This window comes from Lissotriton helveticus, chromosome 12 (assembly GCF_964261635.1).
Source record: "Lissotriton helveticus chromosome 12, aLisHel1.1, whole genome shotgun sequence".
Classification (NCBI taxonomy): domain Eukaryota; kingdom Metazoa; phylum Chordata; class Amphibia; order Caudata; family Salamandridae; genus Lissotriton; species Lissotriton helveticus.
Genome location: NC_136073.1, coordinates 359,902,734 through 359,928,970, shown reverse-complemented (window position 1 = coordinate 359,928,970; position 26,237 = coordinate 359,902,734). Strand labels below are relative to the sequence as shown.

The window sequence follows — 26,237 nt, the reverse complement described above, 5'->3', positions numbered from 1 at the left end:
TCCAGTGGGAAACCGCCCCTGTGGATTAAGACAAGCCCTGCAACAGGCACAGTCGGATGTAGAATGGAGAGAGTCATGATTGCCATATTATTAGGCACCAGAAGAGTTGTGCTGCTATCCTGGCCTGACCCACTTTCTGACCTATTTTAATAATGAAGACGATTGGAGGGCCCTATGAGAGTAATGCAAGACTTATTATGGAAGGTTGCTGGTACTGTCACAGTACAGTCTTGGAGCTCCCCGGCATGACCATCTTGGAAGGCGGACAATTAAGAAACTTGCCCATGAAATTAAACGTTATCCCCCGCATCCAAGTCCCCACACACATTGGTGGACACGTGTTAGACCAAGTCTGGTCTCTTAACTACTCTATTTCCTCCATATCAGTGTCCCCTTGTCCATGGTCTGACCATGCCTTCATTTTCTTCTCTCTTCACCTCAACCTATCAGTCAAGATCTCGCGGGAAAAAAACATCTGGGCACGGAATTGGAACCGTGTCGATCTGACCTCATTATCATCCTCCCTCCTAGTCTCCGCACCCGATTTAGCTGGCTTACCATCATCATCACAAGCTACTGGGATTGACACCTGGCTTGCGGGAGGCTGCAATCTATCAGCCCCCCTACGCCGGATATCAATTAAAAGATCTAAGGAGGTGAATCGATGGTTTGACAAAGAGTTAAAGGAAAGAAAATTGTCTCTCCGGCACGCTGAGAGATTATGGAGAAGGGAATACTGCCCCCTATTGAAAACCTGTTATCTCACACTACGGCAGGAATACAAAAAAGCTATTTTAGGAGCTAAAACCGCCCATTTCTCAGCTAAAATTTTAACAGCAGAAAATCAACCGCGAGAAATTTTTTCTATCGTTCACGAGTTAGCTTTCTCAGAAAGGAGCATGTCTAAACCCCCTCCTACTCAATCCCTCTGTGATTCTTTGAACTTTTATTTCCTTGATAAAATTTCAAATATCAAGAACAACATCCCTCCTCCTTCTGCCTCTTACGTTGACCCCCTCCCGCCGATCCTTCCGCCTTGTCTAACCTCAATCCCTCCCATTACGGAAGAAGTGTTTCGGGAAACACTTCCTAAAGTCAAATCCGGTTCCCCTGTTGATATCTGTCCGGCCCGTATCCTCCAACAAATTTACTCCGTTTGCACACAGCCACGGATCACCTTTCTTAACAGCTCCCTTTCACAAGGGGTTGTGACCCCAGCCCTTAAAGCGGCCACCATTGTGCCCATTTTGAAGAAACCAGGTGCCGATCCAGCTATCCCAATCAACTATCGGCCCATCTCCTTGTTGCCATACCTGGGCAAGGTGCTTGAGCGCCATGTTGCCTCGGTTCTCAGTGCCCACGTAGAGGCTACGGGAGGCTTGGCGCCCTGCCAAGCGGGCTTCCGTCCCAAGCACTCCACTGAGTCCGTCGTGGTGTCGGTCCTGAACAACCTCAGGGAGGGCTTGGACCAAAACAAACATCAAGCCCTGGTGCTCCTCGATCTCTCTGCCGCTTTTGATACGGTGGATCATTCCATCTTGCTTTCACGTATCAGAGCGGCGGGAATCGGGGGCTCAGCACTAGTTTGGCTCTCGTCCTTCCTGCGGGATCGCACCCAGGCGGTCCGGCTGGGGGAGTTCACGGCAGCTCCACTTAAGATCACTTGTGGTGTTCCCCAGGGTTCCTCTCTTTCCCCTTTATTGTTCAATCTCTATATCTATCCTCTTATCTTTGCACTTCAGCAGCTGGAGGTCACTGTATATAATTATGCGGATGACCTCCAGCTTGTCTTCAATCTCTCTTCTTCCCCTCACGCTATTTCTAATTTCCAAGCTATTATGACCTTCATCAGGGACTGGATGAGCCACAACCATCTGAAGCTGAACCCAGATAAAACCGAGCTGGTGCTCACTGGTGGCTCTTCCAGTCCCTGGAACTCTTCCTTCTGGCCCTCCACTCTTGGTTCCCCCCCTGTCCCTTCTTCCACGGTTAAGACCCTTGGTATTAAAATTAACAATCAGCTTACGTTCCACTCACAAATCAGTTCGGTTGTCTCTTCTTGCTTTCTGATGCTTTGCACTATTCGCACTGTTTCCCGGTTTTTCTCCGCTCTGGCACTCAAACTCATCATGTCTGCCCTGGTGATCTCCCGGCTTGATTATGCCAACGCCCTATACAACGGCATCCCGGCATATAGCCTTCGTAAACTCCAGCTTGTGCAGAACCAGGCAGCTCGGCTGGTGTATGGCCTCCCCCGTTTCCATCATTCTACACCATTGCTGAAGGCGCTGCACTGGTTGCCTGTTCTGCCACGGTCTCTCTTCAAGACTGGTTGCATGGTTTTCCAGGCACGGCAGGGAACGGCCCCGGCCTTCATTTCCTCCTTGTTAAAAGATTATGTCCCTACTAGACAGCTCCGATCATCCTCTCAGTCCCTTCTTCAGGTTCCTCGCTATAACAGAAAAAAAAGGGGAGGTTCCAATTTCTCAGTTTTGGCCCCCATCTTTTGGAATTCCCTCCCTGACCACCTACGAGCCACCAAGCAATATTCCCTCTTTCGCAAGGGCCTGAAAACTTTCCTGTTTGTTCAGGCCTTTCCACACTAACTGTCCCTTTTTTCCCTCTGTTCTCCACGCCTCCAAAAGCGCCAAGAAACCGTATGGTGTACGTTGCGCTATACAAGCTTTTTAAATTCAAATTCAAATTCATGAAATCACAAGTGAAATGTAGAGCTGATTACTAATTCCAACCGATTACGGTGCACTGACCCATCCTCTATGCCATGGCCCTTGCCTCAGAAATATTGTAGCATTCCAAGGGGAGGAATAACCCTCAAGCTGCAGTTGGAGGTCTTGTAGCTTGTGAGAAAATTACATCTTTTTGCTCCACTGCATAGCCGTGTTCCCAACAGATATTATCCTAACTAAGAGGAAGGTGGAAGAAATGTAATGCCAATGGAAGAGGGTCAAAGGGGCCATACGAGAGTGATGATTTGATCCTCTAATCTAGCTCTTTTCATAAAGTTCCAGTACTTGACGAATTGATGGAGAAGCTTTTTCGGAAGTTACTAAGATAATGCATGAAATGAAATTCATGATTTGAACTGCCAAAATATATGTACTTTCTGTCAATGATTTTGAAGAATAAATATCAATGCTAGTTATAGATCCTCCCTGAGTTTGTTCACATCAAAAGTTTAAATAGTAAATAATTCCCTTAATTAGCGTATATTGACACTTGTAGTTTGTGAAAAAGTATTTTGGAGAGTGTTTGAAAAATCAAATGGTTGAGGAGATGAAGATGGCTGTGAAATCTTGGCATGTGTGCAAATGGATGGATTTTTGAACAGCTTCCTATGCCTGAGATTTGAGAGACCGCCTATTTCACAGCTCATTTTAAAGTGCCTAATTTCAGCTCCACAACTGTCTTTGAATGAAAAATGCTTTTTCTTCTGCAAAGTGTTATTGCCAAACAGCTGCCACAAGTAAGAAAGTTTAAATTTGCAGGACACTTAAGAGTAAACTTTTTTTAATTTTTCTGTTTGTTCATTATTTTGCTTCTGTTAATGGCATTGTGAATTTATATTGTATTGAATTGCAGCATTTTTATAGCATTTACTACCCCTATGTGTGGTGCTGAAGCGCTTGCGTACATGAGTAGGATGCTACGCTATGTAGGGTGTTTGATTGAATGGATGTTGTTTTTCTTTTGATCCTGTGTGGATGTGTTTCGATGACCACCGATGTGCGATCATGTTATGAGACGCAGTGCAAAGCAGTGTGTTGAATGATGAAGTGTAAGAGGCTGACAAGCCAATTTTTTGGGTTTTCAGAATTCTGGTAGCTTTGAACTGCTCTGCAGGTCCCTTTATAGTATTTATTATAATATAGCCTGCTTAGCTGGTTACTGCGCAGGGTGGCCCAATTTTAGATTTTATGTGTAGTTGTCATGATATGGTATGGTTGGGAGTAGTGGAAATTGGAGAGATCCGTAGGGATTGGCTTTTTTAATATCATCCCTTATCTGTCTCTATGAGATGTAAAGAAGCGGTATGATTGGATAGATATTTGGGACCTGCAGTGAATGGACTATATTAAAGTCTTCCAAAATTCTCCACTAATTTTTGACAGTTATCTTCAGTTATTTCATGCCTATTCATTTGATGTGTGTTTTTTTTGCTATACAGCTCTGGCGCTGGACAACCTTCATAGCAGATATGTATTATGTGAATCTAAGTTACAATTTGTTGCTGAGCTCTGGATATTATGGTTTTATATCCTAGTGCTATTTGCTACTTTTCTACCCTCCAAGAATGGGCAGTGATATTACAAAGCATAGTAACAAGCGTTATTATTTAATGGATCAGCATACGTTAGAACATTATCTCTGACTCGCAAATTTTTCTTTCAGCTACCTCTTAATTACTGTGGGTGTGGTCTATGTCAAGTCATTTTCCCAGTCGCGGAAAGATATTTTGAAAGACCTTGTAGAAATGTGTCGTGGAGTTCAGCATCCATTACGAGGTCTTTTTCTACGAAACTACCTTCTTCAGTGTACGCGGAATATCTTACCAGATGAAGGCGAGCAGACTGAGTAAGAAATTAAAGTTTTGTATAAACTCATATGTGTTATTGTATCGAGAATCTGTTTTACACCCAGCAAAAAACAGCCATTCCTGCCTGCAATCCAAAGTTGTTGCATACATCCAAGAGTCTTGTTGAGGTCAATCACATGTGACTCTCTGGGAACCTATAAAAAATTAGCATAAATTGGTTTCTTAGCTATGCATCATGCATCCACGAGAGTTAAAACACTATCTCTAGCTTTTTAAAAGAAGCAAAACACTTGGCTATGTAATAATGATGTCTAGATCATTAGGTTTTTAGCTCCCTGGGATTACACTGTGCTTTACAAAAATGCATAACCTCCGTAAACTAACCCCTAGCTCAGCTTCCTTCTTCCATGTTGGAGACATTGTTTTACTATTTTGAATAAAAGTATGGAAAGGGATGTACTAGTAATCCCTTTCTGACCTTACGTTTTAGGCTTGCAGCAACTTAATTTGAATGTTTCTGTCTTGCGGTTCCACAAGTCAGTCAGTCAGTCAGTCATAATAACTTTAGTTCGATTCGTAGGAACAAATCATAAAAGTTCAGACAATTACACAGTTTAAAAACATGATACCATTGTATTTACAACCTTAAAGATTATTATATTGCCACTGAAGATTTTACAAGTACAAAAAAGTCACATATATAAAAACACATAAAATTTTAGTCGATACAATACAATTCATATCAAATGGTAATCTATACGATATTTTGTCAGTGAACTTGTATACCATATAGATAATTAATATTGATTTCTGATAGTAAGTGCCACTTGAATAAAGTTATTCAGAAAAGGGGGTGGGGATGAACAGAGTGTCGGAATTAAGCAGACCACTCTTACCCAGTCCAAAGATCAGGGCTTGATCCATCACCGTTATTTAGCTCACTGCCCCATCCCAGCTCAGAACCTGGCTATATGCAAATTAGTCTGTCCCTGGCCCAGTGCATCATGGGAACAGGGCAGACCAAACTACCAAGCTAATTATTCACCAGAAAGGAGACAAGCTTCCGGGGACCGGTTTCTGCCATTTCAGGCGTCGTCGGCCCGGCTTGCTTGAATCCTGATGGAGCAGTGAGCAAGGGACTCATGTCTGAGTATACCCTGCCACACCTATAGTGGCCAAAAACGATTCACAAAAGGTGGTGGTGATGAACAGAGTGTCTGAATTAAGCAGACCACTCTTACCTAGTCCAAAGATCAGGGCTTGATCCATCACCGTTATTTAGCTCACTGCCCCATCCCAGCTCAGAACCTGGCTATATGCAAATTAGTCTGTCCCTGGCCCAGTGCATCATGGGAACAGGGCAGACCAAACTACCAAGCCAATTCTTCACCAGAAAGGAGACAAGCTTCCGGGGACCGGTTTCTGCCATTTCAGGCGTCGTCGGCCCGGCTTGCTTGAATCCTGATGGAGCAGTGAGCAAGGGACTCATGTCTGAGTATACCCTGCCACACATATAGTGGCCAAAAACGATTCAGAAAAGGGGGTGGTGATGAACAGAGTGTCTGAATTAAGCAGACCACTCTTACCCAGTCCAAAGATCAGGGCTTGATCCATCACCGTTATTTAGCTCACTGCCCCATCCCAGCTCAGAACCTGGCTATATGCAAATTAGTCTGTCCCTGGCCCAGTGCATCATGGGAACAGGGCAGACCAAACTACCAAGCCAATTCTTCACCAGAAAGGAGACAAGCTTCCGGGGACCGGTTTCTGCCATTTCAGGCATCGTCGGCCCGGCTTGCTTGAATCCTGATGGAGCAGTGAGCAAGGGACTCATGTCTGAGTATACCCTGCCACACCTATAGTGACCAAAAACGATTCAGAAAAGGGGGTGGTGATGAACAGAGTGTCTGAATTAAGCAGACCACTCTTACCCAGTCCAAAGATCAGGGCTTGATCCATCACCGTTATTTAGCTCACTGCCCCATCCCAGCTCAGAACCTGGCTATATGCAAATTAGTCTGTCCCTGGCCCAGTGCATCATGGGAACAGGGCAGACCAAACTACCAAGCCAATTCTTCACCAGAAAGGAGACAAGCTTCCGGGGACCGGTTTCTGCCATTTCAGGCGTCGTCGGCCCGGCTTGCTTGAATCCTGATGGAGCAGTGAGCAAGGGACTCATGTCTGAGTATACCCTGCCACACCTATAGTGGCCAAAAACGATTCAGAAAAGGGGGTGGTGATGAACAGAGTGTCTGAATTAAGCAGACCACTCTTACCCAGTCCAAAGATTGAATAAAGTTAAGCACGGCATTACATATTGCTGGGGTTGATAGTGAGAGTAAATGGTCATATCCCTCTTTATAATAACGGGTTCCAAGGGATATCAAAACCGGCCTGATAAAATGGTTTCTTGGATCTTTGTACAGGGTGCAATATAGTATAAGATGAAGAGTGTTTTGAGAAACGTTGTTGTTACAGGCACATGGGGGTAGACTCTCACACCATCCCGCTTGTTTTGGAAAAGCAAATAAGAAATGCAGTGTATTAAGGCGGAACCTAGTCAAGTAGAAGCGCCATTGTACATGTCCTATGTAAGAAAGGTATGGTTGACGCTGCAACCTTCCCTTGTGATAAACTGCACTCTCACTATTTCTCAGAGCACCTAACTTGGTGCGGTACGCCTCTTTAATTAATACATTTGTCTCACTACCAATGGACTCAGTGTTCGTAAAGATGTGACCCAAACCTATCATAAAAAAATGTTTCCCTAACATATGATAGCCAAGGGATCTTCTGGAAGTGCTCCAACTTGAGGCAATCTTGTAATATTGCCTTTGTGAGTTTCAAATCATCTGAGCTCCAAACCTTACTCCAGAGCAGTAAGGGGGTGACATGGATGGTGTCACTCACAAATTCAAGACCCACCTCAGTATGGCAAAACATATTAGAGGTGCCCATTGGCACACATAGGAGCCGTTTGACAAACTTATTTTCCATAATTTGAATTTTGTTGCAGGACTGCGTTCCCCACACACCCGCACCATATGTTGCAACTGGGATGCATTTTGCTTTGTATAGGGATATTAATTCTGCAACCGGCTTCTGACCCAGTTTACTGGAAAAACGGAAAATAGCCTCTACTGCTTGGGTGGCCTTTTGGACACGGGCAGACACCAGGGGGTCCCAACTCAAGGTTTTATTAAAAATGTTCCCCAAGTAATTAAAGCAGTCAACTTTCACAATATGTGAGTCCTTCACCATAAGCCGGCGAGATTTTACTCCTTTGGGGCCGCAAACCATAGTGAAGGACTTTGTGAAGTTGACCCTTAAATCTAGACCCTGCATGAAGGTTTCGAAAGCATTTAAGCAAATTTGCATGCTGTTGGCTGTTAGGGTAATCAGAACCGTGTCAATTGCATACGATAACATCAGTATCCGTTTGCCATTAACCTGGGGAAAATCAGCACAGCTCTCCAACAGGAAAGCTTCCAGGCCATTTGTGTACTCCAGGAATAAAAAGGGGGCCAGTATACACCCCTGGCGAACACCCTCGGTCGATGTAATGGGCTTTGTTTTCTCCCCGGCTGGGCCAAATCTAACCCTTACTGTCGTGGCAGCATGGAGTCTGCGGAGGAGTGTAACCAAAGGCTCCTCAAACCCCATAGACTTCATCATTTGCCAAAGTTTGTTTCTACAAACAGTATCAAAAGCACTGGATAGGTCCATGAAAGCCAAGTGGACACAACCACACTTGGCCCTCATGTACCTACCCATGATTAGTGCCAAATTTAGGCACTGCTCTGTGGTGCCTTTTCCCCGCCTAAATCCATATTGGGATTCCACAATGATATCATTCGACTCAGCCCATGTTTCCAGACGGGCCAAAATCACCCTGCCCATTAATTTACAAGATGCATCAATAAGCGATATAGGTCTGTAACAGGGGTCACGTTTATTGCCTTTCTTGAATATCGGGACCACTATCGCCTCTTGCCATGAGGCTGGAATACGACCAACCACAACTGCTTTAAACAAGAGTAGTAAAAGTGGTGCCCACACTTCTATTTTGTGTTTAAAAAGGTCCAAAGGCACTGAGTCCGGCCCAGGGGCCTTTAATGACATGCCCTTACTTAATGCGGCCTCTACCTCAGAAAGAGTCAGTGAGCGGCTGAGCATATTCGCTGACTCCAGCTTAGGATCACCGATGCTGTCATTGCTTATTACGTCCGGGGCCCCCTTTGGGTTAAAGATATGCCCATAGTGTACCTCCCAGGTTTCCCCTGGGATGTGCACCTGAAGGGTATCCTTTTCCTCACATGTTAAAAAAGGGCGATTTATAACCTCCCAGAAGAGTCGGCTGTCTTTTAATTCTGAGGCCTTCCGTAAGTCATCCCACGCCTTTGTTTTTAACTCTGTTTTGCGCTTAAAAATGGCATCTCTATAAGTTTTCCTTGCCCTTTTAACTGAGTCCCTATCCCGTGGCACTTGGCGTAAAGCCTTCGTTAGACTAGACTGAGCTCTTGAGCATTCACGGTCAAACCATTTGCAGGTATTTCCCCTATTACCACCCACAGGTTTCAGTAAATGCAAAGCCACATTGTCTAAAAGTTTCTCAAAGTTATCAATTATAACCTCCAGCTCATTTAGTGGATTTAGGCAGGCATCTATCCTATGTGTGTTTATTTTAAAAATCTGACGCTCTAGGTAGCTTACATCTATCTTATTCCACTTTAAGGTAACCCCCTGATTCTGGCTGAATTTGATTGTATGCTCCAAAATCTGCATTCTCTTGGAGGCAGGACACAAACTCAGAATTAATGGATTATGGTCACTTACTGGGTTAGCCTCAATATGGAAATCATTAATAAGATAAGAATATTTTCTAGAGACCAGAACAAAGTCGATCACACTCGCCTGTCCTCCTGTTCCATAAAAAGTGGGAATGCTCGATAATCTTGAGAAATTAGACATGTCCAGGGCACAAAGATCATTAATTATTATTATATTGTTTAAAGCCTCTCCCTGTTTTGTGTGCTTAAAATGAGCAGATGGCTGATCATTTAGGTCTACCAGGCCACAAACTCTTGTACCGCTAAATTTACACAGAGTACAATTAAAATCTCCTACCCACATAATAAATAAAGGTGATGTAGTATTGCATACTTTAGCAATCTCGTCCTGTAGTTTTTGTATGACCGCTGTGGTTTGGGAATCAAATATATTGTAATACCAATTGATTAAAAGCAAAGGCACCAAAAATAAGTCCTTAATCAATAGTAATTGGTACCATGGGGATTCCGTCAATATAACTGTATTTATCCCAGTATGCTTTATAGAAATAGCTGCCATAAGGCCGCCCTTGGCTCTACCAGCAGGTGAAGGTTCAGCTGGAACGTTAAAAGATTGATAACCATCAAGTCCAAGATCCCCTCTACTCCATGTCTCCTGGAGACAAATAATATCGAAGGATGCGACAAATTTTAACCATGCCGGATCTCCTAGTCTCCGTGCTATATTCCACGAAATCAGACGGAAAGAGTAACCCTCGACCATACTAACTTTCTCCCTCTGATATGTTAAAATTTGCAACTGGGATGCGTCATTCACTCTCGGAATTGCTAGCGTTAAACCATTATCTACAGCCAGTGGGGCGGATTCTAACTGTCTGGGAATAGCTCTCTCTCCCTGTGATGAGATACAATCAGTGTGCACCTGATCCCCATTTAGACGGCTTGTTGGAGTTGGTGGTCAGTCCACCATCTCCAAACAACTATACCTATTCCTAGTTGGGATTCCTCTCCAGGTATCCCTAAAAAAAGGTTCTTTGGAGAGAAATCTAGTGGGATTTCCACCCCATTCTTCTCTAGTAGGATATCCATCAAAATTTCCTCTCCAATCCTCCCACTCTCTACCTGAAGTTCGGTGGCGGCCTCTATGCCAATTATCTTCGTTTACTTGGTCATTATAGGACCGAGGGGGATAAAAAAAGGAAAGCCGTTTTGCATCTATGCCTGCATTATTATCTCGAGGGCCCCATGAACAGATATAATTCACTGTCCGAGGATCCTTGAAATTTACCAAAATACAGTCGCCTTGGATTGACTTCTTTCCATGGCCCACCCAGGGAACTCTACGAACAGTTAGAATCTGGCTCGACCAGCAGGGTGGTAATGGTCGGTTGTTATTTAGCCAGTATTGGACCTTGTTGTTTAGTGCCCAAGGGGGTTCCTCTGAGGTGTTTGACAGCTCTGGAACACCAGTCAACACCACCACAAAAGGGCCAGCCTCAGGGGGAAGATTGGCAGGGAATCTACTTTTAACAATTTCCCTATGGGAATCCCCATTAAGATCTGCCAGGGGTGCTATGGGGGTATTACTAACCACCTTCGTTTTATCAGCAGTTTTCTTCTCTACTGCTGATGGGGGTTTTGTTGGTTTTGATGTTAGTTTGCCCTACTCCCGCCGCTTTTGTTACTTGCGGGCACTGTTCCCTCCAATGTGCGCGCCTGCGCCAGCGCGCACGTAAAACTCCTGGAGCGCGCATTGTAATTTACAAAGCGCGCACAGGCAACCGAGGACCGTCGCGCCACTGCTTTTAAAATGCGTGCGGCGCGAAAACGATCAGATTGTGTCCCTTTTTGTTAGTAATCACGTTGATTACTTTAACAAAGGCACCCAATCTGCCCTGCTGTTGTGCCCAATTAACAAATGAAAGGCAGCGAGTGTACAAGCACGTCCTGCTTGTACACTTGCCGCATTTCATTTGTAAAAGGCAGAGCCATTAGCTCTCGCCTCTGGGGCCTTATACGTGTTTTGCCAGAGGTGGCATAGATGGGGGGGCGACGGGGGAGGGGGGGGGGGTCACCTGCAGACACTGTCTGTGGACCCGGTTGAGTGTTTCCCGAAAAAAGTGATCCTTTAGAAAGTACCCGTTTCTGCAGCGGTCGCAGTTAGAAGTGGTGCAATGTCCAGTAAGGGACAACATCTGCTTGTTGTTCTATATAATCTCGGAAAAAAAACCTCTGGATAAGTGAAATTTATTGCACCTGATAAATCTCACGTCCCGCGGCGTGAGATTTTACCAGGTGAGCTGAATGCTGACCCCTCCCCTTCCCCCATCGGGGTGTTCTATGTTCAAACCTACCCTCCCTACCCCAGTCATCCCCCCTCCCCATCTATCTGATACTTCCACCTGTTTTTCCTCTGTCTGGAGAAATCAAACAAAGATAAAGAATCTGTTGGTAATTGTTTTATTTCACCAATGTTTTGAATGTGCAAAATGAAGGGGAACTCAGAAATGTGTGACCTCTTCAGAGAATCACGGTCTCCGTGTCCATGGTTACAGTAAACATTGTCCGACCTCTCCACAAAGTCCCAGAATACATGCAGCGCACACGAACGAGAGGCAAAGTTAGGAGATCAGACCACACCTGCACAGCGGAATGGCTAAAACAGCAAGAACCCAGGGTGCTGCCTTTGGAGACAGAAGAACATGAATGGATTCCATGCCTGCCCTTCGCCATTTAGTTCTGTGTTTTTTAAGCAGCATAAGCACGCTGGATCTAGCAGGGCCATACTTAAAATGAGAATGGGAAAATGGTAGGACTACAAGTCCCAGCATGCGTTGAGTTTCCCTCATCATAGCGCCGGGAATGTTTATGACTAGAATCTCTGAAGTTTACATAAAGCCACAGATTGTGTAGCGACTGCCTGACCACCTTACGAACCCCTGCAGCCAGGGTTTAGGAGTGAAACTTTGACCTTCATAGTTTAAAAAAATTCTCACTAATGCACTGCGAGGACGGATTTTGTCTGCAGTACCGAAATGCAATCCAGGCAGCGAGAATAGATTTAGTTCCACTGCTCACATGCGCATTCCTTTTCACATCAAGACCAGTGCTTTCAGAAAGCAGCTGTTCTCAACGGCCCAGACTTCATAACACTCACAAACATAGAATGTCTCTGTGTAAGCCCAAATCTTCTGGTGGGACATGTATGTACTAACATGAAGTGGACTAGAATGTTCTGCGGGGCTCCGTGAGTGAGAGTGGTGTTTCCGGGTGCCTGGTGGTGTGGACACAGGCAGCTCCTGGAGCCGAAGACAGGTTTTACAACGCAATTGGGTCATTGGGATAAGGGGAATAAATAAGCCCCCCCCCCTTTTATTATAACAAGCGTGTATGTGCAAGATTTAGTTTTACAACATTGCTCGTATTTTACACAATCTATGTTTCTCTGCGCTGTCCGATAGACGTGAACAAAATGTGTTTTCAGCGCTGGTCTCTGTCCGGCCCGGGATAAAATGACTAGTTGTTGGTTAATACAATTAGGAGTAGGATGTGTTGAAAGTGCATTTTTTTCATTCCATAGCACCAGAATCTCTTTGCGTCAGTGTCAAAAGATTTATTCTAGACAATAATGCTATTTTAAATACTCGGGTAATCAAATACACATTATTTTATCAAGGTTGTCAAAGCTTTTATTTAACTTGATAACCTTCATGGCTGCTTCATCGTGTCGCGGTGCCTACTTACCGGCGGGTTAGATCTACAGCACAATAATTAGTGAGACTATTTCATTTCAGGTGCGAATTTCAAAAATAACCCTCACAAAACTGACCTTTTGGCTACCAAGACGTTTCAAATGTATTTAAAATATCGAAATAATTACGGGACATCCGGTTTGAGCAGGCTAAAGATTAATAATTAGTTGTTAAAATAAACATAAGTAGCTCTTTGATCCCAGACAGAGAGGTTTACCAATAAAGGTCACTGCCGGCACATAACACGCCGAAATCCGGCATCGAAACTGTCAACATTCGGCTCTAAGGATCAGCGCTCTCCTAAATGGGTGTAGCGTTCATTGGTGCGGCAGGTGCAGTGCTACCTGGGTGAAGGTTATAAAACACCTACACCCTATATTAAAAGATAGTCTTCCCATACCAGGTCCCTAATGACAACTCTGCTTCACAACAAATCAGATACGCTGAAGACATTATTCCAGAGACGTTTCAAGGCATGGACAAGGTGGGCTCTGGCCCTGGGCCCCAGCCTTTCAGGGGGCCCCTTGATACAGCCATCTCTGTTCTGCAAAGTCTTGCCCTAATGATCTTGAATAATGCTTAAACAGGTTGTTTTAAATGTCATTTTCCCTTAATTTATTTTTAATGCGGGTGATGTGTGAGAAATCATTACAGACAATTTTCAGAACAATGTGTGAGTTTCAATCAAAGGTTTCCTTTAGATCACAGCAGGACCTCGCATATAAGAAATGGGAGGGTGACACAGAGATGAAAGTGCTAACATTGGATCAGAAATTCAAAGCTGTTCCCAACAGGGGCCCCAAAATCTGTTTGGCCCAGGGCCCCCAAAATCCTTAAGATGTTCCTGCATTATTCATGTCCCCTATATAACCCCTTTGAGATCATCATCGTTACAGCTTCCTGAATAAAGTAAAGGCATGCATTACATTCCTGCACATCAATACAATCCTAACTCGCCATACCAATCGGAGACCAGCGTCTCACCCTCAGCTTCGCGTTGACGTGTTGGGTTCCTCTGAGTTGTGTCCTCCGTTTCGTTGGAAGCTTTTTTTTGTGTGTGTTAAGCATGCCAGATGACAACAAAAGGAAGAAAGGCATGGTGGGATTTCATGCACATTTTCACCCAGAGTGCCCCTTCAAGACGGCCAGTGATTTCATCTTCAATTGTAATAGTGTGTCTATGCACATGGGTCCTTCTTTCCACTGCCACACCAAAGGCAGCACCAATTATCTGGTTTTACTACTCTACTCCAACTCACACTTAGTTCTTGCAAGAAGATATAGTAGCAGTCTCTTTGCTCCTGCCCACCTCATTCATTGGTGCAGTACTTCGTGCTGCCGGGTTTCTATATCCGCTTCACAGGTCTGTGACTCCCTGTCTTGGCTCTCTGGGTATCTGAGTAGGTCTGTAGTTCACTACAGCGCAGAACACCCCATTAAGAGGCACTGATGACCATCAAGGTGAGCCCTTCAATTAAGCTTTGAGCATCTTCTTTTTCTTGGCTGTGATTTTGGCCACACCACCGGTGAAGTTCAAATTGAGGTTTATTAGATTAATATGTGAGCCAGGCATGACGAGCCCTGCCATGTTCAGTTGCAATCACCTAAGATTAATTTAACTATCTTTATTTGTAAGACAGAAACACATATTGCTTTATTGGTTCTGTGAACCGTATACTTATGCAGCTAATTGTGTTGTTGTTGTGTGACTTGAAATTCATACTCTATCTACCAATAATGTCTCTGGAGTATACATTACCACTTAGAAGTGAGTTATTTAAGCAGAATTTCTCTGTGCTTTATATCTATGCTTCAGTGATAAATATTAGAACCGCATGTTTATTTGGACTAAATAGTCAACCATTACTTTATTTCCGTGAAAAGGCACGCACTTTGATAAAACAAAAGATTTATAGCTTGCACATTATAAAATAGCTTCTTTGTACTCTAAAGAAAAAGAGGAACAATAAACACACTGAGGCCTCCTAAATAAATAATGACATTTTAAACCAACTGAAACCCAGGCCTATTTAGTATTACATTCCTGCTGACTGAGGAGTCCACAGATTTTTACAAATATTGTGCTGGTACAGCCAAAAAAGTGCAGCACCCCACTATCATTTTCGCCCCTAATGATTGACAAGCCCAGAGACTTTACCAGCATGTATTCCTGATAACTCTGAATCGATTGTGAAACTTAGTATCAGCAGTAATTCAGCATAGAAACCACAGATGTTTGTCACAAAATCATACCATTTAGCTACATGGCGACGCCTGGACTCTTCTGCAAAGGCACTTAGGGACCTTTACTGGTTACCAATCTCTCAACGAATTGATTTTAAAGCTCTGTGCTTGGTATTTAGGGCTCTGCACGGACATGGTCCGTCCCCTCTGCAGGACCTTTTTTCTTGGTACACTCCGTGTAGATCACTCCGGTCAGCCTCAGCCTATTTAGTAGTAGTACCCAAGATTTTGAGGTCCCGGATGGGTGGTCGGTCCTTCAGGTTCACAGCAGCAAGACTGTGGAATTCCCTTCTGAGGGGCCTGGAAGACCTCCCTTCTTTTAAGAAAGCCTTGAAAACCTACCTGTTCCCTAGGATACTGTAAATGGATCGGATGCTGGTATCATCATGTATGTGTCACAACAGTCTAAGCGCCAGGATGCCCGTCGGGTGACTTTGAATGCGCTATATAAGAATGCCTATACATACATACATACATACTACATCAGAATTTGGACTGCAAGTTTAACCTTTCCTCATCCCACCTAGAGAGAGGTCACTGTTAGAGACAAGTGGCCACCCTTTTTTTTAATTTTTCACCCAAACTGAACCGTCAATACTTCCAAACACTACGAAAGGATATTTTGAATAGACTGATTCTACACAAACTGTGGACCATTGCTAACCTGAACACTGCAACAGCTCATATACAGGCTTGACCACTGTCAAGCAGGTTTTCTTTTGGCCCACTCTACAGAAGTTGTCAACCTATCGTTCGTGGATGACATGCAGGAGGAGGTGGACAGAGGCATTACTTGAGCCCTCTTCTTCCTTGACCCAGCAGCGGCCGCCATGGTGCACAGGTAGGGGCATTGTGATTGTGGTAGAGAGGGAAAAACATTAGATTAAAAATAATATATTTAGAGATGCTCTAAAAGGGCATCTCACCTCAAATTCCCAGGATACAAGAAAAAAACTTTGGGTGGCACATCCTTTTCTGTTCAAGCAGCCAAACTATGGAACTCTTTACCCCCCAACATAAGATCCACTGACAACCACCTTATCTTCAGAAAACTACTCAAGAATTGTCTCTTCCCCACATAAGCACCATAGGCAAACAGAAATTAACAGCATATCCCTCTGTATATAAGCATTTATTTTCACTATAGATATGTACCTATCTTTGTGTATTTCTGTAGTAGGGGATCTCTGTGTATAGTCATAATCTAGTGAATAGTCCCGCCCATGTGCGTGGACCCCGGAGCAATCAAAAATAATCTCTTACAGTGTCAAAAAATGCAGAAATGCATAGACACTTAAGAGAGAATTTAAAGACAGATAATGCAGCCAAAAAGGCTACACTGTCCAGTACTTCAACTAGAAATTCCACCATAAAATCCACAAAACAGCAAAGCCTGTACAGATTTCCCTTGCTTAACAGCAAAATCCCTCAGAAATGATAGAGAGAAGAACCTGGACAGACAAGCCCCATAGGCTGCCATTATGTGGCTTAAATAGGATACTGTGCCTTTAAGGAACCTTCCAGAACCTTCTCCCAGTATCCCAGAATGCATAGCAGGTCCAACTTAGTTTCAGTTCTTTTTTCCGGCTCCTGCAAGCAGGACCCTGGAGCATTGAGCTCTCCCTTTTCAAGGGTTTTGTTGGTGTTTTTTCACTAAATTCGATTTTTGTGCTTTTAAAGTACTTTGGTGACTTTCTTCTTGGGTTTCTGCACTCTTTTGCTGTCCATAATGCCTGCATTATTTGACAAAAGCCCGGAGTGCTCCAGGAAGAAGGCCAAATCAGACCCCCATGAGGTCTGTATCCTCTGCCTTCCCTCTTCCCACATCCCTGAGGATTGTGTGATCTGTAGAGGCTTCTCTGGAAGGACCCTGAAGGACAGGAGAAAAATCAGACTTCAGGGACTTGAAGAAAGAAGATTGAAGGCTCGAGGTGGGTCAGGAGGGGCTCCTTCTGCCCATGCTGAGGCCTCTGGGGGGCTCCCCAGGGGCAGGAAGTCCAGCTCTCGTCCAATATCTCCGTCTGGGTCAGTTGCTATGACCACGACGTCGAGAGGAAGGTCCACGGCCAGTTCCCGGTCTCCCCAGGGCTCTGGGTTGAGAAAACGTCGACGTCGAGGGACGTTTACAGGCCGCCGTCGAAGCTGGTGTCGATTTCCTCGTCGTCAGCGTCGAGTGGACGACATCGGAGGACCCGGCGTCGGCGCTCGCCGTCGAGGCGACACCGCCGTTCGCCGTCGAAGTCATCGTCGTCGAGGGGATCCTCGTCGTCAGGGTCGCCGTCGAGACGGGAGAGGTCTCCGGCGCCGAAGAAGTCGACGTCGAGACGGTCTAAGAGATCGATGTCGAGACGGTCTAAGAGGTCGACGTCGAGACGTTCAAAGAGGTCGAGGTCGCCGTCGAGGCGCCATCGCCCGTCGTCGAGATTTCGAGGTTCATCCATCTGGTCGGAGTCGACGTCGAGGCATAGACACCGGTCGACGTCGAGGAGTGTGGAACGGTCGACGTCGAAGGGCAGATCGCCGTCGAAGGGCTCGCGTTCGATGTCTGGGCACCGGTCTTCGGCGTCAGGAGGTCGTAAGGATAGGCCCAGGACTGTGGGGGGCTCCCCACAGTCTGGACATGGTGATGGCTTGCCGGGAACGGCGTATTCCGTGGTGTATACCCCGAAGAAGCCTACTCCGCCTCCTTTGCCTAGGGGTCCGCCTCCGAAGGCTCCGACCCCTCCCCCGTTGCCTCCCCTACCGGCTCCGAAGGTCCCGGTTCCGGTTACGCCTGCTCCACCGGTCCCGCCGAGATCGGTGTCGATGCCCAAGTACCCGACACCCCCGAAGAAGACTCCTAAGTCGAAGGTTCTTCCGAAGCCTAAGGCGTCTGAACCGGGGAGGCCTACGGACAGGCCCAGACCCAAGAGATGTAGGTCTCGCTCGGGTAGACGAGACAGATCTAGGAGTGGACGCGGGTCTTCATCGAGATCCAGGCATCGCCATAGGAGGCATAGGTCCCGGTCCCGTTCTGCCTCGGGGACTCGTTCCCACTCGCCAACGTTATCTGATTCACCGGAGACTAGGGTGTCCCCAATAGATGACATTGGCACGTTTCAGGAGGTTCTCCTGCGTGGGGCGGCGAAGTTGGGGATCAAGGTTACAGCTCCTACGCCTTCAACTTCTGTGATCTTTGAGACATTACATAAGAAACACCTGTCTCGCCCCCTACTACCTTTGGTGCCGGGGCTCCTTGAGCCTGCTGAACAGCTCTTCCTAACACCGGTGGTGGTGAAGTCTGCGCCCCAGAGTCGGATCCCGCTTTCTTGAGAAAGGACCCGACACCGGATTCGGTGATCGTGACAGCGGCTCGGAAGCTCCATGCCACCTCCCCTGCATCCACTGTGCCTCCTGATAAGGAGAGCCGCTGGATTGACTCTGCTGGACGGAAGGAGTGTGGGACGTCCTCCACAACGATGAAGGCCGCCAGTGACTCGGCTCTGTTGGGACGATATGACCGTTCACTGTGGGACTCGATGGAGCAGTTTGCGGACCTCGTTCCTCGCGACCGCAGAGAGGACTTCATGGAGATCGTCCAGGAGGGGATGCTGGTCTCTAACCAGGCCATCAGTGCCGCGGCAGATATCTCCCTGCTGTCTGCGCATGGATACTGCCACGGTATAAACCAGAGACGCCATGCTTGGCTCAGGTTGACGTCGCTTAAGCCTGAAGCGCAACAACGTGTGGCGAATCTGCCGTTTTCCGGAGATACCCTCTTTGGGAAACACGCGGATGATGAAATGGCCAGGATGAAGGCCGAGGCGGAGACCCTGACGGCGGTGGGCTTGGAGAAGCCCAAGGAAAAGAAGCCCTACCGCCAGTTCCAACGGCGGTTCGGGTCGCAGGGTCGTGGAAGGGGTCAGTCTTCTGGACAACATCAGCAGCAGCAACAACAGCAGCCATACAGAAGACCCTTCCAGAAGCGTCAGAGGGGTAGAGGGGCTCAGCAGTCCTCTACCGCGACCAAGGGCCCGGCCGGGTCTCGACCCTGAGCGGTTACTTCCCCCTCGTCCGTTACCCGCTCCGGTGGGGGGAAGTGTTCAATTTTTTCTGGCAGAGTGGAGAAAAATTACTCAGGACAAGTGGGTGCTGAATATTGTTTGCAATGGATACAGTCTTCGGTTCATCAGCCCTCCTCCATCGATCCCTCCGGTCAGCTCGCAGTACCAGCTGCGCGAGCTCCAGGCGGAGGCAGACATCCTGCTGAGGAAAAGGGCGATAGAGGACGTACCTCTGTCTCAAAGAGGAAGAGGTCTTTACTCTCGGTTCTTTCTCGTCCGCAAGAAGGACAAGAACGAGTTCAGGCCCATTCTGGACTTGCGACAGGCAAACAAGTGGATTCGCAGAGAAAAGTTTCGCATGCTGTCGTTGCATCAGATCTATCCTCAGTTGCAACGAGGAGACTGGATGTGTGCCATAGATCTACAGGATGCATACTTCCATGTTCCAATTGCATGCAAACACAGGAAGTTTCTGCGTTTTCAGGTCGGCACCAATCACTATCAGTACACGGTGCTTCCCTTCGGGCTGAAGTCTGCGCCCAGGACATTCTCGAAATGCATGGCAGTAGTGGCGGCACACCTGAGAAAGAACAAGGTGTTTGTCTACCCGTACCTGGACGATTGGTTGATCAAGGCCTCCTCCTTCTCGGAAGCTCAAGCGCACTTCCAGAAGAGGTGCGATCTCTTGAACAAGCTGGGGTTGCACATCAACATGTCCAAGTCTGTCCCGACTCCGGTCCAGTGTATCCAGTACTTGGGAGCCTCCGTCAATACGCTGTCAGTAAGCGTGTCTCCTTCGGAAGAGCGACGTTTATCACTCCTTCGGAAGGCTCAGGCTCTCATGTCCGCTCCCTCGCGACAGGACGGTGTCTTCTCTGCTGGGATCGATGGCCTCGTGTATCTTCCTGACGCCACATGCGCGGCTGCACATGAGACCGCGGCAGGAGTGCTTGGAGGATCAGTGGGACCAGAGGAGAGGATCCTGGGACGACGAGATACGACTGTCTCTACATGCTCTTCAGTCTCTGAAGTGGTGGTGCTCGAAGGAGAATCTTCTCAGAGGTGTTCCCTTCCACAAGGACATTCCCACACAGACCATCGTGACGGATGCGTCTCTCCAAGGCTGGGGAGCGCACTCCGGAGACCTGCAGATTCAAGGGACGTGGTCCCAGACGGAGTCCACGTACCACATCAATTTCCTGGAACTCAGAGCTGTTCACTTGGCACTGAAGGCCTTTCATCCGTCCTTTCAGACCAACTCTCTGCTTGTTCAGACGGACAACACGACAACGATGTATTACCTCAACAAGCAGGGGGGCTCGAGATCACGCACTCTGTCGCAGGAGGCGCAGGCGATCTGGCACTGGCTTCTGGCTCGAGGACTGTCGATAACGGCTACCCATCTGCCAGGTGTGCAGAATGTTCAGGCGGACGAACTGAGCAGACTCATTCAGGAAAACCACGAATGGGTCATAAACGACGAAGTTCTAGGAGAAGTCTTCGCAAGGTGGGGAACCCCAGACGTCGATCTGTTCGCCACCGCCGAAAACAGCTAATGCCGAGGCTTTGCCTCCAGGTACTACCAGCCGGGGACGCTGGGGAACGCGTTATGGATCAACTGGTCGAACAGCTTTCTGTACGCTTTTCCACCAATTCCCCTGATTCCGGCGGTTCTCATCAAGCTGTCCCACTCCAGGGCGAGAATGATTCTGATTGCCCCGGAATGGCCCAGACAGTGGTGGTTCACGGACCTGCTTCACCGGTCTCTCCTTCCTCACATGAAGCTGCCGTGCAGGCCGGACCTTCTCACGAAGTTCGGGGGGCGGATGGTGCACCCCAACCTCTCGTCTTTGAGTTTGGCGGCATGGCTCCTGAAATAGTGCAATATGGCCATCTGAATCTCCCAGAGGATTGTATGGACATACTGAAGGAGGCTAAGCGACCTTCCACTAGGACTTCTTATGCTTACAAGTGGAAGAGGTTTTGCATCTGGTGCAAGTCTAAGAACTATGACCGTACGGCATGCAAGGAAGATGTCATCCTTCCGTATCTGTTGCATCTGGCGCAGTCGGGCCTTAATGTTCATTCCATTAAGGTTCATCTGGCTGCTTTGACTGCCTACAGGAAAGGCCCTTCACAGACTTCTTTTTTCCAGATCCCTGTGATCAAAGATTTTTTGGAAGGCTTGAAGAAAGTATTCCCTCCTGTCAGGCTTCCTTCGCCTTCGTGGGACCTGAATGTGGTGCTGTCCAGATTGATGAAGGAGCCTTTTGAACCCATTCATAAGGCTTCGTTGCAGCACCTGTCCTGGAAGGCGGCGTTCCTCGTGGCCATTACATCGGCCCGCAGGGTGAGTGAGATTCAGGCATTGTGTTGCCAGGAACCTTATACTGTATTTCATGCTGCTAAGGTTGTTATGCGTACTCACCCTAAGTTTCTTCCCAAGGTTGTTTCTGATTTTCATATCAACCAGACTATCACTTTACCTACGTTCTTTCAGAATCCTTCGTCTCCAGCGGAAAGGTCTTTACATTCCCTGGATGTGAGGAGGGTGCTGAAGTTTTATCTTGATAAGACTAAAGATATTCGTAGGTCAGACCAATTGTTCATCAATTATGGCTCAGTCAGGACTGGTCTTGCTACCTCTAAACAGTCCATCTCGAGGTGGATTGTGTCCTGCATACAATTGTGTTACTGCAAAGCTAATAAGACCTTAGGGGGTAGGCCTAAGGCTCATTCCACCAGAGGCAAAGCTGCCACGACAGCTATGCTTCGTAATGTTCCCTTCGCAGAGATCTGCAAGGCGGCCACTTGGAAGTCGGTCCATACCTTTGCTAAGCATTACTGCCTGGACACTGATGCCAGGGCAGACGCTCAGGTTGGGCAGGCTTCGCTGCGGAATCTGTTCGCACAATAGTGGTGTAATTTTCTCTTCTCCAGCGCCGCTTGGTTTGGGGATGGGCTTGCCATTCTATTCACTAGATTATGACTATACATAGAGGTCCCCTACTACTGAAGGAGTAGTTTCTGTCCTGTAACTCCAGTTCTGTAGTAGGGGTATCTCTGTTATAGTCATAAGCGCCCTCCCGCCTCCCCGGTGGAGAAGTTATTCATGTACATAATGCTACAGGTCTGGCGTTTTTTACGCCTTCAAAAAGAACTGAAACTAAGTTGGACCTGCTATGCATTCTGGGATACTGGGAGAAGGTTCTGGAAGGTTCCTTAAAGGCACAGTATCCTATTTAAGCCACATAATGGCAGCCTATGGGGCTTGTCTGTCCAGGTTCTTCTCTCTATCATTTCTGAGGGATTTTGCTGTTAAGCAAGGGAAATCTGTACAGGCTTTGCTGTTTTGTGGATTTTATGGTGGAATTTCTAGTTGAAGTACTGGACAGTGTAGCCTTTTTGGCTACATTATCTGTCTTTAAATTCTCTCTTAAGTGTCTATGCATTTCTGCATTTTTTGACACTGTAAGAGATTATTTTTGATTGCTCCGGGGTCCACGCACATGGGCGGGACTATTCACTAGATTATGACTATAACAGAGATACCCCTACTACGGGACTGGAGTTACAGGACAGAAACTACTCCTACTTTGTATAAACATGTAAAATAATTATGTTGATTTAAAAAAAGGAAAAAAATCATCTTTGGTCTACATGTACTTTCTTCCATGGTGCATCTATGTACCTCCATGTACTTGGATCTCTGGTGTGCTACTTGCCAAAAAAGCGCTTCAAAACCCCATCAGGGGTAGCCAACGCTATATAAATACAAACCTCTTTCTCTCTTCTATCCCGCCACCGACCCATCCCTATCCAAATAACTGAATAACATATCCACCAATCAAATTACTTGATATTTCGCTATACCCAACATTTCCCCACCCTATGAACAGAGCTCTAGTTGAGAATCTTTAGTGAAATCTTATATTGGTACCACTGTGCTTTTCTAAAGCCGAAGTGTACTTGCCTGTGTAACCAATTCATGTCATGGTGTGTGTATGTAAATTTCAAACCTGCCTTAAGAGCCAGTGTGGCACTGTATGTGTGGAATGCACTGTTTTTTCATTTTTTAAGCAAAAGTTTGGAGTGATGTTTCTACTGATATTTGTCACTGCAGCCATATGCGCGGTCCGGTTCTTGGCGCACATAGCATTGGCTGCAGTGCACAGAGACCCAACACTGCCGCACACAGAGGAAAAATATTAGAGGGAACATTGCTTGCGGGACCACAATTTTATCAGTAGGTAGTTTATTGCCCCCTATCTTTGGTGCCCCATGAGTCAATGGGTTGTTCCTTTTAGAAAGAGTGAGTAGTTCATCTAGATGTTTTTCCATTTTCTGTAATCTAGTTTCTAACGGGGAGAGGAGGGATTTAAACAACTCTCCAAATTTTGTTAGAAATTGGTTATCTACCATTTTAACTTTATCTCCCCCCACAGTCGTAGTCCAAACTTCAGGGATTTCGTTTCTGGTGGGCTCATTTGATACTGAGATTTGTACATCATTTTTCCTATTTTTACCTATGTCTCCCCCACCCTTCGGGGAAGTTTGATTTAGAGTCACCCCCTGATCTTTGGCTAGTTCCTGTGTCCTCTTTCTCCTTTGAGTTTTTGGTTTATCCCTTTTTTTCCTTACAGCCCTCTCCCTCTTTCCTCTCAACCGTCTTGTAACCTCTGGCGTAGTGTGTAAGGATAGGTCTGGTGTTCTTTCTAAACTGATTTGGGAATCAGAGAGGAGTTCTGATGCTGATAGGTCCACCACATTTGGTAGACTATGGACATCAGCACGAACTTCAATCGAGGGAGTTTTCCTTATCTGCTCAGGGGTTTTTGCAGTTGCTAGAAGACCCAAAGAGGATCTTTTTTGAAGAGCCAATGTTAGATCTTGAGATACTCTACGTTCCGGAACGGCAATACCCTGATCGATAAATGAATTTGCTCTTATAAGGAAGTTATCTATGGGACCCACTATCTGGCCCCCTTCGGCAGAGGTCTTACTCCTACTTCCTCGCGTGGACATAATTTTAGAATATGTATATATAAAATACTGTCCCACACAGGCGCCCAAATAGAAATATACAATAATACAATAAACAGTATTAGGATGTAAATCAGTACAAGTATGAAACGACAATACTGGCTTTTACACCAAATATAGTTCAATAGACAAACTTAGAGGGGGGGCCAGGTCCGGTCTTACACGGGCTAAAACGGGCCCGCCCTTGGCCCGGGCTTCGCCCCGGTCTTCGCCCCGGTCTTCGTCCCGCGTGCGCGTGTGGGGGTGTTGCTATATGGGAGGAGGAGGGGCGCGTGATCACGAAGCGCAAATATCTCTGGTCCTCGCAGTCCCGCTCCCCCTAAGCAGCTCAACTACAATCCAGCGGCAGGTCCAGGTCAGGATTAGACAAGGGCACCAGGCAAAGTTCCAGATGAAATCAGCAGAATGTGGGCTTTAAAAACAACGCACAGTCTCGAGCGTGTACCACAACTTCGACTACGAGCCGCTCCCGCGGAGCGGGGGCCGCGAGTCGTCTTTTGAAGGTCAGCAGGGAGGAGGGGGCGGGAAGAGGCACCAGGTGCGCGTGATCACGAAGCGCAAATGCCTCTGGTCCTCGCAGTCCCGCTCCCCCTAAGCAGCCCAACTACAATCCAGCGGCAGGTTCAGGTCAGGATTAGACAAGGGCACCAGGCAAAGTTTCAGATACAAATCAGCAGAATGTGGGCTTTAAAAACAACGCACAGTCTCAAGCGTGTACCACAACTTCGACTACGAGCGGCTCCCGCGGAGCGGGGGCCGCAAGTTGTCTTTTGAAGGTCAGCAGGGAGGAGGGGGCGGGAAGAGGCACCGGGTGCGCATGATCACGAAGCGCAAATACCTCTGGTCCTCGCAGTCCCGCTCCCCCTAAGCAGCCCAACTACAATCCAGGGGCAGGTCCAGGTCAGGATTAGACGAGGGCACCAGGCAAAGTTCCAGATAAAATCAGCAGAATGTGGGCTTTAAAAACAACGCACAGTCTCGAGCGTGTACCACAACTTCGACTACGAGCGGCACCCCAAGTCAATTTGTGTCTTTAAAACTTAGTTTGAAAAGTTTCGCAGAGTGATGAGTCTGTGATCGGTGGCTAACACTAACCAGGCCTGTTTCCTCTGTCGACTCTGCCAGTTTACAGTGAATTTATATATTTTGTATCATATGTTGGTTAAAGGATGGTCTGGCAGCAAAAGCCTAAAGTGGATGAAAGATGAGTGGAAAAACTGCCAGTGGTACTTTTATTCCTGCCCCAAACCACTTTGTTCTTCAACATCTTTGTTTCATACACTTAAGCCCATATGCTCATATTGTCCTTGAAATTAGAATTTTCAGGGGTTTTGTCGACAAAAAATTAAATCCTAAGCTAAGAAGTTCAAGAAATAGGTAGTAAGATCGGAGACAGTGTTCCATCTTGTGAAGGCGGTAGTGTTTACAGATTTTTTCCACAGCTATACCCCAATACCCGAATCACCCAGGACGCATACTTTCCACATCAGTAGGTCCTTCAAGTTTCAAACAGTAAACCCACAGCCATCCAAGTATGGCGGTTCCTTCTCAATCGCAGGTGGGAAAATCCTTGCTGTTAGATGTACGAAGAGCTTCTATGTACACGCCACTCGCTATATAAGGAAAACATAACAACTTTTGCATCTCATATCCGTGTAACCAGATGCATTATGTAGTTTCTATCTGTGTGAAGTAAAAACATATGTCTGACAACTTAAACTAGGAGCACATTCTCCCTAGGTGTCATTCTGCTAGGTTTTATGTAAGGGTGCACAGATGTTTCTAAGTCTCATTATACTAAATCATCTTT

General features: G+C 46.5%; 1 protein-coding gene across 2 annotated transcripts in view; it reads left to right on the top strand.

Moving 5' to 3' along the window:
* VPS35 (VPS35 retromer complex component) overlaps window positions 1–26,237 on the top strand; it is a 464,919-nt gene that overhangs the window by 167,866 nt on the left and 270,816 nt on the right. For both annotated transcript variants that reach the window (XM_078669694.1, XM_078669693.1), the window contains exon 5: window positions 4,411–4,593. In XM_078669694.1, coding sequence (XP_078525820.1) covers window positions 4,411–4,593 — 183 coding nt within the window. The remainder of the gene's footprint in view (window positions 1–4,410; window positions 4,594–26,237) is intronic.